At 35.7% G+C, this 20,333-nt stretch overlaps 1 protein-coding gene across 1 annotated transcript; it reads left to right on the top strand.

Annotated features, from left to right (window-relative positions):
• Positions 1-2,440: 2,440 nt before the first annotated feature.
• Positions 2,441-5,353, top strand: LOC100262268 (putative calcium-transporting ATPase 13, plasma membrane-type). The gene has a single exon (XM_010645838.2). The coding sequence runs from the start codon at positions 2,441-2,443 to the stop codon at positions 5,351-5,353; it is 2,913 nt and encodes a 970-aa protein (XP_010644140.2).
• Positions 5,354-20,333: the final 14,980 nt, after the last annotated feature.

The raw sequence follows: 20,333 nt of genomic DNA, 5'->3' as shown, positions 1-20,333 counted from the left end.
TAAGGAAAATGATTTTCTCATTTTTGGTTGTCCTATGAAAAATATAAAAGAAAATCAAATATAATTAAAACTAATTAAAAACTTATGAATTTTTAAATTATTTAATCTTTATATTGATAAGTTAAAATAAATAAAATGAGTTTGAAGTAACAAAAAAAATAATTTATCAACTTTTAATTTATTTTTTTTTTCTTTCACTTTTTCTTTCCTTCTACTTTTCCTTTGTATTTTATTTCCCTCGCATTTTCCCTTAAATTTTCCGGGAACCAAACATAGCCTTAAGGTTTAAGAAAAACTGAAATAAGATGTATATAATCAAGAAAAATAGCCCAGAGAAAAAAAATTATATAAATTTTCTTATTTTATTATAAAAAAATTAAATTATTCTAAATATATTTTTTCAACTTGTTTTTTTTTTTTCAAAAATTTGAGATTTTTTAGATAACTCGTTAATAAAAATAAATTAATTTTTAATCTTTCTTAAATAAAGCCAAACTCTAATGTTAGTATTTTGTTTTATATATATATAAAATATAAACTTTAATAATTTTTATGACTAAGTAAAAACTTTGTTACTCTTATTTTTCCTGAGCATTGATTGAATAACAAACACTTATATTAATTTATGGAATAATTTTTTTGTTTTTTATTTTTTAAAACAACTCATTGCACACCCTTATTTTTAGTTTTTAGTTGAGTTCCTGACATCTATACATGAAATATTTTTATTTTTAAATTAAAGAAAATAAAAATATAATTAGCTGCACAATATATATTTGGATGTTGCAGTTCTCTACTCTATGTTTTTTACTCAATTCAAATACCTAATTAATTTAATAAATTAAAAAATGAATCTTTCACTAGGTTCAAATAACACATAGTTACGCTCTCATGCTATGGGTTAGGGATGGTAAAATAAAGGGTTATTTGATTAAAAGGGCTTCTCAAAACCCAATTTTTAAAATTTAACCTTCACCTTTTTTTAGCATCATTCGGATAAAAATACTTTTATTATGTTATTATAAAAATAATTATTTCTTTTAAAATCTATATGTAAATAATTGAAATAAAAAAAGATATTTATGTTAAAAGTGGTAAACTTTTCAAAAAAAAAAAAATGGGATGGATTAGATTTTCGATTTGAAGATTATTTCATCATTTTTAAACCGAATATTTCTAAAATAAAATAAAGAAAATTTCCTATACTTCCTATTTGGATGCTTTTTAGTTGAGTTCCTGACTTGCTATATACTAGAATATAGGGATTTGAAAGATTGAGCATCTGGACTAGTGGCTGCACTCAAGTCCATGTGGCATAGTAGCCCACAATGCGCCTATCGGAACAAATTTTGGATTGCTTACTCCTTAAGGCATGGCCAAGTGAGAGAGGATGGGGGTGGTGTAATGTGTAATATGTCATTGTTGGTCAGCAAGTCGGCGAAATCCAACATAAACTCAGACTCATCACCACCGCCTTCTGCTTCTCCAAATGACCCAATCCCCATTTCACTCTGTCCGTCAAACAAAACTATTTTGTGGGACCCATGGAAAAAGAAAGCCAGGATGATGTGTTGTCTGATTATTTTATTTGGGAAATGATTTCTGGGAGCCCGTGAATTCAAGGGTGCCAATTGCTGCTGAAGCTTCCAAGAAAGCTGAGACCTTCGAGAAACCTTTATCTAGTCTATGTTCCTCTCTACCTACCTTTGTCTACGTTCCGCCTGGTTCAACTTATTTTATTTTAGATTTATTGGAATCTTGTATGACTCGTGATGATGTCTTTAACATCATCAGAGCCGGCATTGTTACATCTCTTTGCACCCTATCACCTGTGGGAATTTTTGGAATTTCGATAACATGTTGTCTGATTATTTTATTTGGACTGAGGCCTCCAAGAAAGGGCCGATGGGGAGACTTTCGATGGCCCAAGGCGGACTTTGAAAATTGTAAAGTGAAGGTACTATCTTGAAACACAGTTTTTTGAAAGATCGAACATGTCAGCGAAAGACTCTATAAAAACAAACGCACAGATCAACCAAACACTGTCCCTTGAAAAGAGACTTTACGCACAGGCCAACCGGACATATTGTAAAAGACATCTTCCCCGTTATTTTTATATTAATGATATAAGATAAATAAATAAAAAGATTCAAGTCGGTTGAGGAACCTCATATCATGTTCTATTCCATTTGGCCTATTAATCTCCCAATCAATAAAGTAGGCGAAACGGTACTCTACATATGGGTGAATATCAAAATAGGCATTAGTACACCGCGCGTTCCTTCTTCGTCATTCACTCTTTTTCCTTTTCCTAGTCCACTTCATCACCATTGCACGTGGATCCGAGAGCCCTATATAATGAGGAAGCCGGTAGCTTCCCGTTCAAGGTTTTGTCTCAGAGATTTTCTCCATACCTTGTTCTTTTCTCTGTGACAAAGGCATGTCCAATATTTTCCTTACCAACATAAATTCCGTAGAGCCCATGCTCGATGAGCCAACCACCGTTAGCAAACCCAGCAAGAGATGGCGCTTGGCCTCAGCTACTACTCCTTCCTCTGTTGTCCTCAATGTTCAGCCCGATGCCTTCTCAGACATTGATAAGACAAGTCTCAATGCAATGGTGAGGGAGAAAAACGTAGACCAGCTTCTTGAAGCTGGGGGAGTAGTAGGTGTGGCTGGTGCTTTAAAAACAGACATAAAAAATGGAATCGGTGGTGCTGTTGACGATGTTGCTCTCAGACAGGCAGCTTTCGGTTCAAACACATACCAGAGGCAGCCTGCTAAAAGCCTAATCCACTTCGCGGTGGAAGCTTGTAAGGATCTCACCAATCTCGTACTTCTACTTTGTGCAACACTCTCTCTCGGTTTTGGAATTAAAGAGCAGGGGCTGAAGGAAGGGTGGTACGATAGTGCAAGCATATTTGTTGCCGTCCTTCTAGTCATTTCTGTGTCTGCTGTGAGTAACTTCTGGCAGAACAGACAGTCCCAAAGGTTGTCTAAAGTCAGCAACAACATCAAAGTTGATGTCGTCCGAAATGGGCGCAGTGATCAGCAGACCTCTATATTTGACATAGTAGTTGGAGATGTCGTTTGCGTGAAGAGTGGTGACCAAGTTCCCGCCGATGGCTTGTTCTTGAACGGGCATTCACTGCAAGTGGATGAATCCAGCATGACCGGAAAGGGTGGCTGCGTGGAAGTTAATAGCGACAAGAATCCATTTTTGTTGTCTGGAACCAAAGTGGCTGATGGATATGCTCGAATGCTTGTAACGTCGGTTGGTATGAACACAACATCGGGCCAGATGATGAGCACAATCAGCGGCTACACTAATGAGCATACACCCTTACAAGCCAGGCTTCATAAACTTACCTCATCAATAGGTAAGGTTGGTTTGGCGGTTGCTTTTCTAGTGCTTGTAGTGTTGCTGGTTCGCTATTTTACCGGGAATACAGAAGATGAGAATGGAAATCAGGAGTTCATTGGCAGCAAGACAAAGGTTGTTGATATGGTGAATTCCGTGGTAAGAATCATTGAGGCCGCAGTTACCATTGTGATTGCGGCAATCCCAGAAGGCTTATCTTTGGCTGTCACACTCATTCTTGCCTCTTCAATGGAGGGAATGATGGCTGACCAGGCTATGGTTCGGAAGCTCTCTGCCTGTGAGACCATGGGCTCTGCCACCACCATTTGTACTGACAAAACAGGCATTCTTACTCTGAACCAGATGGAGGTGACAAAGTTTTGGCTTGGCCAAGATCCTGTTGGAGTTTCCTCTTCAATTTCTACAAATCTTCTCAACCTCATCCACCAAGGAGTTGCTCTGAACACATTTGGTAGCGTTTACAGGGCTACTTCAGGATCTAAGTTCGAGTTCTCTGATAGCCCAATAGAAAAAGCAATTCTTTCATGGGCTGTACGGAAACTTGATATGGACATGGAGACAACGAAGCTGAGTTGTACCATTCTCCATGTTGAACCCTTTAATTCGGAGAAGAAAAGAAGTGGGGTTTCAATGAGGAGCAACGCTGATAACACAATCCACGTGCACTGGAAAGGAGCTGCGGAGATGATACTTGCAATCTGTTCGAGTTACTATGACGCTTCTGGAAGCATGAAAGATCTGGATGATGGTGAACGGATGAAATTTGAGCAAATAATTGAAGGCATGGCCGCTAGAAGCCTCCGCTGCATTGCTTTTGCACATAAACAAATTCCAGAGGAAGACCATGGAATTGGGGCAGGCCTGCAAAAGCTGAAAGAAGACAACCTGACCCTTATAGGACTGGTGGGGATAGAGGACCCATGTAGACCAGGAGTGAGAGAGGCTGTGGAAACTTGCAGATGCGCTGGAGTGGACGTCAAAATGATAACCGGTGATAATATATTCATTGCAAGAGCCATAGCCACTGATTGTGGAATACTAAGACCTGATCAAGGCACGACCAGTGAAGTAGTGGTCGAAGGTGAGGTATTTCGGAAGTACACCCCAGAGGAGAGAATGGAGAAAGTTGGTAAAATTCGTGTGATGGCTAGATCCTCTCCCTTTGATAAACATCTTATGGTACAGTGCTTGAAACAGAAAGGTCATGTGGTTGCAGTGACAGGCGACGGCACATACGATGCACCAGCATTAATGGAAGCCAACATAGGACTTTGTATGGGCATACAGGGCACTCAAGTTGCAAAGGAGAGCTCAGATATCATCATATTGGATGATAATTTTGATTCTATTGCCAGGGTTTTCATGTGGGGAAGGTTTGTTCATTACAATGTCCAGAAATTCATCCAGCTCCAACTCACGGTGACTCTTGCAGCCCTTGTAATCAATGTTGTGGCAGTAGTTTCAGCCCATGAAGTTCTCTTTGATGTGCTGAGCTTATTGTGGCTGACTTTGATCCTGGACACGTTATGTGCTCTAGCTCTTGCTACACAGCAGCCCACCAAGGATCTCAATGAGGGGCCACCTGTGAGCCAGACTCAGCCACTTATTACCAACATAATGTGGAGGAATATATTAGCTCAAGCAGTATATCAGATAGCTGTCGGCCTGACCCTAAAGTTCATAGGAGAATCAATCTTCCATGTTAACGAGAAGGTAAAGAACACCTTGATACTCAATATCTCTGCGCTATGCCAGGTTTTCAATCTGGTCAATGCAAAGAAGCTGGAGAAAAAGAACAAGTTGTTTTGGGGGATCACTGGGATAGCCATTGTCCTTGAGGTCGTTGCGGTAGAGTTTTTGAAGAAATTTGGGGATACGAAGAGGTTGAGCTGGGGACAATGGGCTGCATGTATCGGGGTCGCAGCCGTATCTTGGCCGATCGGATTCCTCGTCGAGTACATTCCTGTTTGAGACCAACAATTCCGCGTTATATCTAAATTATTCCAGAGTTGCAGTACAGCTGGAAAAGTACTTCTTGGCTGGTATCTGCACACGTCAACCTAATCTTGACGTGGGCTAAAAAGCCTTGTCCTGCAGCACATAGAGGCTGAGACAAGTCATTGGATGTCTATGTTGTATTAATAACTGTTGTTCATCATTAATAAAAAGAATGTATGCTTTCCTATTGGAGCTTGTTTAATGAAAAAGTCTTATTTCCTGAAAGGAGACTTGTCTGGTGGCCACAAGCCAGAAGGTCGAGGCTGTACCTGTATTTTCTCTGGATGGTGGTCCCCAGCGACGGGGTGGCCTTTGACTTTCAGGCCTATCCATTTACGAAATGTGTGGCTCCCACGCTTGGACATGACCTTCTGGGGATGGGGGTGCATGAGGCCTTTGTGCCACCCTGGCCAATGAGGAGCGTGACCACGAGGGAGAGAGGCACAGCCACGGCACATGGAAAGCATGGTGAGTCAGAATTGGGTGAGAGAAAAGAACGTGGGGCACATGTGAAATATGGAGAAGTTTTGGACCCGGTCATGTTTTCTAAATTTATTTTTAAAAATTGTTTTTAAGCTAAAAAAAAATAAAAATATTTTTTTTAAATGTTTGATAAATTGTTTTAAAAATTAATTTTTTTGCTTTCATTTTATAAAAACATTACAAATTCAATTTATATAAAATAAGTTAAATTTAATTGAAGTTTTTTTTAATAAAAAAATGAAACTACTTTTGCAATTACAAATAAATTAAAAAATAAATATTTTTTTAGTAAAACATGAATAATAATATTATCATAAAGTCTATTTTTTTATAAATAAATAAATATATATATATATATATATATATATATACTATTTTAATATATGTTAAAAACATAAAAATATTAACATCTTTGTAAATTTTTTTATTAAAAAAGAATAATAATAATTTTTAATAATATTTTATTTAAAATTAATAATGAATAAAATTTACCTTTTTAAACATGTAAATGGGTCAAAATTTTCATTTCTTATACATATTTAGTACTGAATTATGAATATAATATTGGAAAATATTAAAAATTTGTTGTGTAATTAATTACATTGGTTTTTTGAATTCAAAATTATTCTTAAAAATTAAAAAATTCATTAAAAATTTAAATTATTATGACTTACTTAATTTGTAATTTATTTAATTCAAAAAATATAATTATTGTTAGTCCAAGGGTTTTCCTAAATGGGTTTTGATGATAACAAACTATGATTAAGTGACTAATTGGTTTAATGTTTAAGAATCTCAGGTATAAACTCGAAAATTCATCAAATGACCAAATGGATACAAGATCGAGACGCTTGGAAGACTTGTGATCATAGGAAGCTAATGTAAGCTGAATACATTAGTGCACTTAGGATTTTCATACGTTTCATGCATCTTAGAAAACTCGGTTTATTTTTTAAAACGTCGATTTCATTAAAACCCGAGTTTTTAACTAATGTACCTTAGGTAGAATGTTTTATAATTGACTTAATAATTTACCTAAAGATCTTGTCTAAGTGTTAAAAAAGAAATGAATAAAAAAAATAGGTTTTTGGGGCCAAAAAGGCTCAATCGGTTGAGACTATAGCCAATCGGTCAACCGGTTGAGGAACCAGTCAACCGGTTGAGGAACCAGTCGACCGGTTGTGGTCGTCCGGTCAAAGACCGGTCGAGGAAGGTCAAAAACCTTCTCTCTCTCCCAGTAGCCTTCTTTTCCCGGTCAAGGTGATTCCCTTACCGGTCGAGGAACTGTTGAAACAACGGTAACCTGTCATGCATTAAATGTTCCAACAGCTAGTGAACCGGTCGACCCCTAGCTCGACCAGACAAGGTTACCTTTTGCTGTTTTTGACTCCCGAGCTTAGAAACCTATAAATTGAGAGCTCCACTTCATTTATTGACAAGAGAACACTTGCATTCAAAGCCTACCTACCTGTTCTTGATCAAAAAGCTCTCATTTCTTTCATAGTGCATTAAATCACCACTTGCATATCCTTTAGTGCACTCTTGTTTGTCATCCTAGCTTGGTCTTGTATTTGAGTCATCCTTAAGCTAGGTTGAGTGATTATATTTTGTAACAATCTGAGTGTTCAAGCCTTCAAGAGGGTTGAATCTTGAAGAGGTTGGGTAAGAGCCCATTGGAGCCGAAATCCAAGTGTAAGAAGATTGGAAGCTTAGTTGAAGCTTCAAGTTAGTGGAACCCTCACTCAGCTAGGAGGTTGAGGAGAGTGGACGTAGGCAAGGAAGTGCCGAACCACTATAAACCTAAGTTTGAATTCTCTAAACTTTATCTCTTTACTCTGCTTATATTTTGTTTAAATTTGTTGTGATTGAAAAGATTTGAAAAACCCAATTCACCCTCCATTTTGGGTGTTTTTCTTAACTAAGCATAGTCTTTGTTTTCTCAATTGGTATTAGAGCTAGACTTCTTTTTTTTTAAGACTTAATCGTCTAAGAGGAAATGGTTATTCCATCAAGCTCATCCCAAGCTGAAAATGTTTCAAAACATAGAGCTTCATTCTTTACGAGAACCAACTATCCCTATTGGAAAACTAGAATGACTTGGTATTTGCAATCTACTGATTTAGATGTATGAGATGTCATTGAAGAGGGCCCAACTTTTCCCACTAAACTAGTTGATGGAGTTTTGGTTCCAAAACCCAAACAAGAATGGAATGAGCTTGATAGAAGAAACTTTCAATTAAATGCTAAAACTGTTTTTACTTTGCAATGTGCTATGGATAGAAATGAATATAATAAAATATGTCAATGCAAATCGGCTAAAGAAATTTAGAGGTTGCTAGAAATAACTCATGAAGGAACTAATCAAGTGAAAGAGACAAAAATCAATTTTCTTGTTCATAACTATGAATTGTTTTCAATGAAAGAAATTGAGACTATTGTTGAGATGATTACTACGTTCACCGACATTGTCAATGGTCTTGAAGTTTTGGGAAAAACCTACAAGGAATCCGAAAAGGGGATGAAGATATTGAGGTCTCTCCCATCAAAGTGGCACACCAAAGTCACCGCAATTCAATAAGCAAAAGACTTGACTAAGCTACCTATGGAAGAGCTCATAGGGTCATTAATGACATATGAGATCAATTTGACAAAGAAACTACAAGAGGGTGAAGACAAAAAGAAGAAAAACATAGCCCTCAAAGCTACAACCAAGAAAGAAGAAGATGTTGAAGAAGAAAAGCTAAGTGATGAAGATGGTGATCTAACCCTCATCACAAGAAAACTCAACAAATACATGAGAGGTGAAAGGTTTAGAGGAAGAAAATTCACTTTTAGAAGGGATCCTTCTAAAAATGAATCTTCATCCCATGGTGACAAGGAGAAATGGGAAGAGAAAAGAGATTTGACATGCTTCAAGTGCAAAAAACCGGGACACATCAAATATGATTGTCCTCTTTACAAGAGTGAAGCCAAGAGAAGAATGAAAAAGGCAATGATGGCCACTTGGAATGAAAGTGAAGAATCTTCCGAAAAAGAAAATGAGAAGGAAGTGACAAACATGTGCTTCATGACAATAGATGATCTAGATGAAGTAAACTCTAACTTTAATGATGAAGATATGCATGATGTTTTTGAAGAATTATATGAGGACTTTGAAAAACTTAGTTTGAAAAATAATTCTCTTAAAAAGAAAATTCAAGAATGTTAGCCCAAGGGTTCTCCTAATCAGGTTTTAATGATAACAAACCATGGTTAAGTGACTAATTGTTTTAAATTATTAAGAATCTTAGGCATAATCTCAAAAATTCATCAAGGACCAAACGAATACGGGATCGAGATCATTTGGAAGACTTGTGATCATAGGAAATGAATGTAAGATGATAGCATGAGTGCACTTGGGATGTTCATACCTTTTCATGCATCTTAGAAAACTCGGTTTATTCTTTAAAACTTGATCTTCTTTAAAACCCGAGTTTTATCAAATATACCTTAGGAAAATTGATTCAAAATTGGCATATTAACTCACCTAAAGACCTTGCCTAAGTATTGGAAAAGAAAGAAATAAAAAAGGATAGGTTTTCAAGGCCAAAAGGCTCATCCGGTCGAGGCTATGGCCAATCGGCTCAACCGGTTGAGGAACCGGTCGACCGGTTTCCCTTGTCTTGTCGAGGTCCGGTCGAGGCAACGGTAACCTGCCATGCATTAAATGCTCTAACGGCTAGTGATCCGATCGACCCTTTGCTCGTCCGGTCGAGGCTATTTTCTGTTGTTTTTGTCTCCCGAGCTTAGAAACCTATAAATTGAGAGCTCCTCTTCATTTATGACTAAGAGAACAATTGCATTCAAAGCCTACCTACCTGTTCTTGATCCAAAAAGCTCTCTTTTTTCTTTCTTAGTGCATTAAACCATCACTTGCATATTCTTAGTGCACTCTTGCAATTCATCCTAGCTTTCTCTTGCACTTGAGCCTTCCTTAAGCTAGGTTGAGAGTTTCATCCTTGTGTAAACTGAGTGTGAAAGCCTTCAAGTGGTTCAAATCTTGAAGAGATTGTGTAAGAGCCCATTGGAGCCGGAATCCAAGTGTAAGACGATTGAAAGCTTGATTGAAGCTTCAAGTTAGTGGAACCCTCACTCGGTTAGGAGATTGAGGAGAGTGGACGTAGGCAAGGGAGTGTCGAACCACTATAAACCTGAGTTTGAATTCTCTAACTTTATCTATTTCCTTTATTTATTTTGTGCATATATTATTGTGTGGAAAAAGATTTTGAAAAACCCAATTCACCCCCCCTTTTGGGTATTTTCCTTAATTATTCATAGTCTTTGTTTTATCAAAGAACTTGAAAAGGAACTTGAAGAAGTGAAAGAAAAATTTTCAATTGTTGAAATATATAAAACTCATCTTGAAAAAGAAAATGAGATTTTGAGGAGTGAAAATGAGATTTTGAAAAAGAAAAATGAATGGTTGACCTCCTCTCTTTCAATTTTCTCTTGTGGACAAAAATCTCTTGAAATGGTCTTAGCTAGCCAAAAATGTGTCTTTGACAAACAAGGGCTAGGATTCAAATCATAAAAAAATCAAAAGTATTTTAAAAACTACTTTGTAAAAGAATTCGCAAGTGCAAGTCCTTCCACCACTTGCAACTTTTGTGGAAGAGGAGGACACATTAATAGTACATGTCCCTTAAGAAATGGTTCTCAAAAGAATTCAAATGCTAAAGCTAAAAAGGTTTGGGTTAAGAAATCCAAGGTCACTAACCCTCAAGGACCCAAAAAGATATGGGTACCTAAATCAACTTAAATTTTATTTTGTAGGAATCAAAGAAGGATAAGTGGTTCTTGGATAGTGGATGCTCAAGACACATGACCGAGGATGAATCAAAGTTCGCTTTGCTTACAAAAAAAAATGGAGGATACGTTACATTTGGAGACAATTCAAAAGGAAGGATCATTGGTCAAGGCAACATTGGTAATGACACATCCTCTCTTATTGAAAGTGTTTTATTAGTTGATGGTTTAAAACATAATCTTTTGAGCATAAGTCAACTTTGTGACAAAGGTTTTAAAGTGAATTTTGAAGTATCTCATTGCATTATCAAAGATATTCAAAATGATAAAACCATCTTCATGGGCCATAGATGTGATAATGTTTATGCAATAAATATTTCAAAATATGATGGTCATGATAGATGTTTTTCAAGCATGCATAATCAAAGTTGGTTGTGGCATAGGAGGTTGGGACATGCTAACATGAACCTCATTTCCCAACTCAACAAAGATGAACTTGTTAGAGGCCTTCCCAAAATAAATTTTCAAAAAGACAAAGTTTGTGAAGCTTGTCAAATGAGAAAGCAAATAAAAAACTCTTTTAAAAACAAAAATTTCATTTCAACAACTAGGCCTCTTGAATTGTTGCATATGGATTTATTTCGTCCCTCTAGGACACCAAGCCTTGGAGGAAAATCTTATGCTTTTGTTATTGTGGATGACTTCTCTAGATACACTTAGGTCTTATTTTTAAGTCAAAAGAATGAAGCATTTTATGAGTTTTCAAAGTTTTGCAACAAAGTTCAAAATGAAAAAGATTTTACAATTACTTGTATAAGAAGTGATCATGGGAGAGAATTTGAAAATATTGATTTTGAAGACTATTGCAATGAGCATGGTATTAACCACAACTTTTCGGCTCCTATAACTCTTCAAGAAATGGCTATAACCATGCTAAATGAAAACAATTTACCAAAATACTTTTGAGCCGAAGCGGTTAACACTTCTTGTTATGTTTTAAATAAAATTTTATTAAGGCCTATTCTTAAGAAAACTCCCTATGAGCTTTGGAAAAACAAGAAACCCAACATTAGCTATTTCAAAGTCTTTGGGTGCAAATGCTTTATATTAAACACCAAAGACAATCTTGGAAAATTTGATGCAAAATCGAATGTTGGAATTTTTCTTGGTTACTCAACTTCAAGTAAAGCCTTTAGAGTTTTTAACAAAAGACCATGGTAGTTGAGGAGTCCATCCAAGTTATTTTTTATGAATCTAACAATTCTCTCCAAGAAAGAAAGAGCTTTGATGATGATTTAGGCTTGGAGACCTCCATGGGAAAATTACAAATTGAAGATAGAAGGCAACAAGAAGAAGTTGTAGAGGATCCCAAGAAAGAAGAATCACCTTTGGCACTACCTCCTCCTCAATAAGTGTAAGGTGAATTAAGTCAAGACCTCCCTAAAGATTAGAAGTTTGTCATCAACCACCCACAATATCAAATTATAGGTAATCCATCTAATGGGGTAAGAACTAGATCATCCCTTAGAAATATTTGCAATAATCTTGCTTTTATCTCTCAAATTGAACCTAAAAATATAAAATATGCTCTAGTTGATGAAAATTGGATGATTGGCATGCAAGAAGAGTTAAACCAGTTTGAAAGAAGTGAAGTATGAGATTTAATGTCAAGACCTCAAAATCAAAGTGTTATTGGAACTAGATGGGTCTTTAGAAACAAAATGGATGAAAATGGCATAATTATAAGGAACAAAGCAAGATTGGTAGCTCAAGGTTTTAATCAAGAATAAGTGATAGATTATGAAGAAACCTTTGCTCTCGTAGCTAGATTGGAAGCCATTAGGATGCTACTTGCCTTTACATGTTTTAAAGACTTTGTTTTATATCAAATGGATGTAAAAAGTGTCTTCTTAAATGACTTTATAAATGAAGAGGTATATGTTGAACAACCACCCGGTTTTCAAAGTTTTAACTTTCCTAATCATGTTTTTAGACTTAAAAAGGCACTTTATGGTTTGAAACAAGCACCTAGAGCATGGTATGAAAGATTGAGTAAATTTCTTTTGAAAAAGGGTTTTAAAATGGGAAAAATTGACACAACTCTTTTCATAAAAACCAAAGAAAATGACATGCTCTTAGTACAAATATACGTTGATGATATCATTTTTGGAGCTACTAATGTCTCTCTTTATGAAGAATTCTCTAAATGCATGCATAGTGAGTTCGAAATGAGCATGATGGGAGAACTTAACTTCTTCCCTGGATTTCAAATCAAGCAACTAAAGAAAAGAACCTTCATCAATCAAGCAAAGTATATAAGAGATCTCCTCAAAAGGTTCAATATGGAGGAAGCCAAAACAATGAAGACTCCAATGAGTTCATCCATCAAGCTTGACATGGATGAGAAAGGTAAGCCCGTCAACTCAACTATGTATAGAGGCATGATAGGTTCTTTACTATATTTGACCGCTAGTAGACCCGACATCATGTATAGTGTATGCTTGTGTGCTAGATTTCAATCTTGTCCTAAGAAATCTCATTTAAGTGCTGTAAAACAAATTCTTAGATATTTAAAAGGGACTATGGACATAGGCCTATGGTATCCTAAGGATGATAACTTTGAATTAATTGGATACTCGGATGCCGACTTTGCCGGTTGTAAAGTTGAGAGGAAAAGCACTAGTGGCACTTGTCATTTCCTAGGACACTCACTTGTTTCATTGCATAGTAAGAAGCAAAATTCGGTAGCTTTGTCTACGGCGAAAGCCAAATACATAGCAACCGGTTTATGTTGTGCACAAATCCTTTGGATGAAACAAACACTTAGTGATTTCAATTTGATTTTTGAGCATGTTCCTATAAAATGTGATAACACTAGTGCCATAAATATTTAAAAAAATCTGATACAACACTCTAGAACTAAGCATATAGAGATAAGACATCATTTTCTTAGAGACCATGCACAAAAGGGTGACATTACACTTGAATTTGTAAGCACAAAAGATCAACTTGCCGATATTTTTACAAAACCTCTAAGTGAAAAGCAATTTGTTGATATTAGAAGACAACTATGGGTGATTTCTTTATGATCAAATGATTGCTTGATGAATTCTTATTGATATTACACTTGAATGTACCCTATGATTGCGTGAAATTCATATCATATGCATCATATAGAAATAATCCTAGGAAAGAGGTTAAATTTTGACCAAAAATCAAAATTCTCATGGCATTGGACATAAAAAATTGGGGATTTCAACTGAAAATGGCAGAGGGAGGATCACGAGACAAGAAAAAACAACAAAAATTTGGAAAATTAACCGTTGACCAGGCGGTCGACCGGTTCGTCAGGGCTGGGAATTTAAAAAGGCCCCCCCCCCCCCCCCTCCCTCCTCCGCGCTTCATTTTCTCACATTTTCTCCTCCAGAGCTTGCCGCCCTTTCACATACCTGCTTTCAGAGGCCATTTTAGGTTGGATTTTGGCCTGATTGAAGGCTTGGACTTGTTTTTGGGACGGATTTGAGCTAGGGCTTTGATTTGAAACCCAGGGTTTCAGCTTTTGGGAGCGTCTTCTCTCTGCACCGTGCGCCTCAAGGTTGTTTCAGTTTCTTCTCCGTGCGCCTAGGGCTTCAGGTTTGTGATTGCTCATTCTCATTTCATTTCATTCTCTCTTTTTGGACTTCTTCTTCTCCTTTCCGTTCATTGATGGCACCAAGGCGAGAGACGGACACCTCCAGGGCTCAGGGCAAGCGCCCTGCTGAGCCATCTCAGCCCGAGCAGACAGAGGCTCGCCGAAAGGCGAGGTATGACACGACATTCTTCGGTTCGAATGAAGACTATCAGCATTACAAGCAAAAATTTGCCCAGAGGAAAGTCGTCCTAGGGAGAAGTGTCAATTTCTCCCAACTTCAGCACTTCGGGTTTGAGAGACTATTCAGACGGATGGGATGGCTGCCAGTAGTGATGATTTATGAGCCGATCTTCCCAACTCTGGAGCGGGCTTTTTATTCCCGGGCGACCTACTGGCTTGGAGGACCCGTATTGTCCACTGTGAGGGGAGTTGAGATCAGATTGAGTCCCGAGAGTATCTACTACATTCTCGACATCCCTTCGATTGGACTCCGAGTGTATGAGGCCAAAGCGTGGTCCACTGTGCCGGGATTTAAGCCTAGAAAGGTTGTTCAGAGGTTGTGCGGACTCGCCGATCCCCGAGGGATGGGCAAACCATCTGCTCACAACCTGACCATGACCAGCCAAATCCTTCACCACATGATCTGCTCTATTCTCTTGTCACATGGAGGACATCGAGACGAGGTCTCCTACCTCGAGGCTTTTATTGTGGACTCGATCCTCACTAGGAGACGGATTCACGTGGGATACCTGATGATGATGCATATGATCTCCTGCGTTAAGAGCACGACATGAGTACTCCCTTATGGCCGCTTCCTTACCCGAGTTTTCAAGGATGCTGGGGTCGACTTGAGTAGAGAGACGGATTTCGAGACCTCCACCAGCTATGACACGTATGATGAGCAGTCTTTGGGGCGCATGAAGTTCGAGAAGGCACCCGATGGCTCTTGGGTTAGGAAAGTCGAGCGACAGGCCCAGGAACAGGATCATATACATCCCGGAGTAGAGGAGGAGGCCGAGATTAGAGAGATGGAGGATGGGTTGGACCCTCAAAGGGACTTTGAGTAGAGAGGGCCCGAGCTTGACATTCCGCTTCCACCTTAATCAGAGGGCATTCATGTTGAGGCTACCTTCTCAGAGCCTATGATAATTGAGTCATCTTTCACAATAGGACTATCATCACATCCATCATTTACCGAGATACCATTTCAGGCACCTCACGCTCCTGATCATGCGCCTTGGATGGATGTCTCCACTCAGATCAGCTCTCTTAGGACTCGTATGGAGGAGCTTGCCTTAGTCCATGATTCTCGCTTCTACTCTATGGAGAAGCACCTGGATTAGTATCAAACTAGAGTCACTTCTCGGTTTGATCACTTCCAGCAACGATTTGAGCGCATAGAGGAGCGTATGGATCAACAGCAGACTACATTCGATCATCTCCAGCAGCGCATTGATTGTATTAAGAGTCGTCAAGCGAGTCAGCATGAGGAGATGATGGCTTACCTTCGCTCTGTGTTTCCTTCTCCCCCCCTCAGCCTTGAGACTATCTAGACCTCCCCCTCCGTTTCTTTTTTATGTTGCCAAAGGGGGAGAAATTTATAGGATCTAGGAAACCCTCATGCATGTCGTTGTTATCATTGTCATATCTATATTATTGTACATCTGAGGTTTCCATATATATATGATATGATATTTTTATGATCCACTGTTCATTTTACGTGTTTTACATTGCTTCCTATTAAAAATCATTTGATTGATCCATGATTGATTTGAGGGGGAGATTTTTTTTGCTCCTAAATAACCAAGGTTTGTCATCATAAAAAAAGGGAGATTGTTAGCCCAAGAGTTCTCCTAATCGGGTTTTGATGATAACAAACCATGGTTAAGTGACTAATTGGTTTAATGTTTAAGAATCTCAGGTATAAACTCGAAAATTCATCAAAGGACCAAATGGATACAAGATCGAGACGCTTGGAAGACTTGTGATCATAGGAAACTAATGTAAGCTAAATACATGAGTGCACTTAGGATTTTCATACGTTTCATGCATCTTAGAAAACTCGGTTTATTCTTTAAAACGTCGATTTCATTAAAACCCGAGTTTTTAACTAATGTACCTTAGGCAAAATGTTTTATAATTGGCTTAATAATTTACCTAAAGACCTTGCCTAAGTGTTAGAAAAGAAAGGAATAAAAAAAAATAGGTTTTCGGGGCCAAAAAGGCTCAACCAGTCGAGGCTATGGCCAACCGGTCAACTGGTCGAGGAAGGTCAAAAACCTTCTCTCTCTCCCAGTAGCCTTCTCTTCCCGGTCAAGGTGATTCTCTTACCGGTCGGGGACCGGTCAAGGTCCGGTCGAGGTCTAGTTGAGGCAACGGTAACCTGTCATACATTAAATGTTCCAACAGCTAGTGAATCGGTCAACCCTAACTCGACCGGACGAGGTTACCTTTTGCTGTTTTTGACTCTCGAGCTTAGAAACCTATAAATTGAGAGCTTCACTTCATTTATTGACAAGAGAACACTTGCATTCAAAGCCTACCTACCTGTTCTTGATCAAAAAGCTCTCATTTCTTTCATAGTGCATTAAATCACCACTTGCATATCCTTTAGTGCGCTCTTGTTTGTCATTCTAGCTTAGTCTTGTATTTGAGTCATCCTTAAGCTAAGTTGAGTGATTATATTTTGTAACAATCTGAGTGTTAAAGCCTTCAAGAGGGTTGAATCTTGAAGAGGTTGTGTAAGAGCCCATTGGAGCTGAAATCCAAGTGTAAGAAGATTGGAAGATTGGTTGAAGCTTCAAGTTAGTGGAACCCTCACTCGGTTAGGAGGTTGAGGAGAGTGGACGTAGGCAAGAAAGTGTCAAACCACTATAAACCCGAGTTTGAATTCTCTAAACTCTATCTCTTTACTCTGCTTATATTTTGTTTAAATTTGTTGTGATTGAAAAGATTTGAAAAACTCAATTCACCCCCCATTTTGGGTGTTTTTCTTAACTAAGCATAGCCTTTGTTTTCTCAATTATGGGTATAGAATAAACAACAAAGTCTTGACTCATAATATATCAATTTTGATTTATTATTTTTTTAATGATTATGGCCTTTTTTTTAGTTTCAAATTATTTTAAATGATTTTTAAATTCATTAATAAATTCAATATAGAGTGCCACTTGATTTGAAGTTCATTTTTACAGTGAGAAAATCTATATGCAAGGAAAAAAAATAAAGGCATTACAAACCAATTTTTATTCATAAATTTCCGGTATTAAATAGTTTATTATTTGAGTTTTAAAAATTAATAAATTTGTTAATAAATCCAATACATTGAGTCTTGTTTAATTCGAAACTTATTTATTTGGTTAAAAAAATTTTAAAAATAATAATTTTATATATATATATATATATAACAATAGAATCATTTTATACCAATTTTTATTCATAATTTTTTTGTGTTGATTGGATCATTATTTAAGTTTTAAATTATTTTTATTAAAAATTAGTAGACTCATTAATGAATCTAATACATTATGTTTCAAGTTTTATTGCGTTAAACTCATTTTACTTATTTTAACTCACTGTGGACCCCGCATTTTCGGCTCAATGCGTTTCCCACTCGATGACGAGCTTGATTTTTATTTGAAAAATTGATTTGTTGATTAAAAATGACTTGGAGTCGCCACTTATTTTTGTTTTATTTTTAAAGGGTAAACAAAATAAGAAAGAAAAACCCTAAGTGCGACTCCTTATTTTGGAAAAGGTGATCTACGAAAAACCGGATCGGGCTCGAGGGTCAGGTTACTTATCGGGAAAGGTACGGTAAAATACCATAGCACCCCTCTAAGTCCCTAAAGTCGGGTCTCTACTAATAAAATGAAACAGTCAATGGCAATTGATGAGGGAATCAATGAATACTCAGAGTGATCGTGTACATGTGGGAATCTAAACATGCATACAAAAAATGACCCAAGCGGGTGTGGACGCGTACCTGGACAGTGATCCATAAAGCGCTATCAAGAAGTGAGGTTAGCGTACAATTAAGGAATAATTTCGAAGCATGTCATAGAACAAATAAAATCGATCATGCATGGCAATTAAATCAAACAAACAATCAATCCATCATAAGGAAATCGCATATGTCGGGCCCCCGCCAAAGCCCGATTTATATTGCATGAATTAATCTCACGAATCCCATTATTTCGGAATCATGAAGATTCATCATTTTTGCTTGTGTAAAAATCAAAAGAAATAGAACATTATTTAAAAATCGGAGTGGAATTAAAACTATTCGAGAGAAAAACTGGGTTTTTGAGATTTATTTGGAAATTGGAGTCTCGAAAATTATTTGAAGATTGGAGTCTTGAGAATTAAATTTAAGAGTTGGAATTTTAGGATGTCAAACTTGAAGGAAATTAGAATTTTAGAAATCGGAAATTAAGTTCGAAAATTGGGATTCAAAAAAAATGTTTAAAAATGGAATTTTGAAATAAATAAATGGACTAATAATAATAAGGACGAAAATAATGATTAAATAAATGAATGGGAATGTTGGAATTTTTGAAATTGGAAATTAGATTTAGAAGTCAGAAAGTTTCAAGAATTGTTTAAAATAGAATTTTAAGATAAATAAACAAACTATTAGTGATTAAATTAATGTGAATATGAGAATTTTCAAGATTAGGAATTTAATTTGTAAATTTGAAGTTTTAAAGAATTGATTTAAAAGGGAAATAAAATACTAATGATTAAATAAATTAATGAGAATATGAGAATTTTCGGGATTAGGAATTTAATTTGGAAATCAGCGATTTTAAAGAATTTGATTTAAAACGGAGTTTTGAAATAAATAAATAAATAAAATACTAATGATCAAATAATTTAGTGGGAACATGAGAATTTTTTGGATTAGGAATTTAATACGGAAATCAGAAGTTTTAGAGAATTTAATTTAAAATGGAGTTTTGAAATAAATAATCAAAATAATAATAATTAAATAGATTAATGTGAATATTGGAATTTTGGAATTAGAAATTAAATTTGAAAGTCGGAAATTTTAAAGAATTGTTTAAAGTGGAATTTTATAATACATAAAATAATAATAATTAAATAGATTAAAGTGAGTATGAGAATTTTCGGAAATTGGAATTGAATTTTAAAGATCGGAATTTTGAAATATTATTTGAAGGTTGAATTTTTATAAATTGGGCTTGGAAATTGGAAGTTAGAAAGTTTGAATTAATAATAATAATAAGGTTTTGAAAGTTTGAATTAATAATAATAATAATAATAATAAGGTTTTGAAAGTTGAGTCAATAATAATAATAATAATGAGATTTTTGAAAGTTGAGGTAATAATAACAATAATAATGAGATTTTTGAAAGTTTGGATTAATGATGATAATAATAATAATAAATAGATGTTGAAAGTTGAGTTAATAATAATAATAATAATGAGATTTTTGAAAGTTTGGATTAATGATGATAATAATAATAATAAATAGACTTTGAAAGTTGAGTTAATAATAATAATAATAATGAGATTTTTGGAAGTTTGGATTAATGATAATAATAATAATAAATAGACTTTGAAAGTTGAGTTAATAATAATAATAATAATAATAATAATGAGATTTTTGGAAGTTTGGATTAATGATAATAATAATAATAATAAATAGACTTTGAAAGTTGAGTTAATAATAATAATAATAATGAGATTTTTGAAAGTTTGGGTTAATGAGAATAATAATAATAATAAATAGACTTTGAAAGTTGAGTTAATAATAATAATAATAATGAGATTTTTGAAAGTTTGGGTTAGTAATAATAATAATAGGGTTTTGAAAGTTTGGATTAATGATAGTAATAATAATAATAAGGTTTTGAAAGTTTGAATTAATGATAGTAATAATAATAATAAATAGATTTTGAAAGTTGAGGTAATAATAATAATAATAATGAGATTTTTGAAAGTTTGGGTTAATGATGATAATAATAATAATAAATAGATGGTGATTGCGTGAAATGATAAAAATGATAATAATAATTAACAATAATAAT

Source organism: Vitis vinifera, chromosome 19 (assembly GCF_030704535.1).
Source record: "Vitis vinifera cultivar Pinot Noir 40024 chromosome 19, ASM3070453v1".
Classification (NCBI taxonomy): Eukaryota; Viridiplantae; Streptophyta; class Magnoliopsida; order Vitales; family Vitaceae; genus Vitis; species Vitis vinifera.
This window is presented reverse-complemented; position numbering and strand designations above follow the sequence as displayed.

What these genes read in the sequence shown, in the direction of transcription:
- LOC100262268 (XM_010645838.2), top strand. Translation starts at nt 2,441, where the DNA reads ATGTCCAATATTTTCCTTACCAACATAAATTCCGTAGAGCCCATGCTC.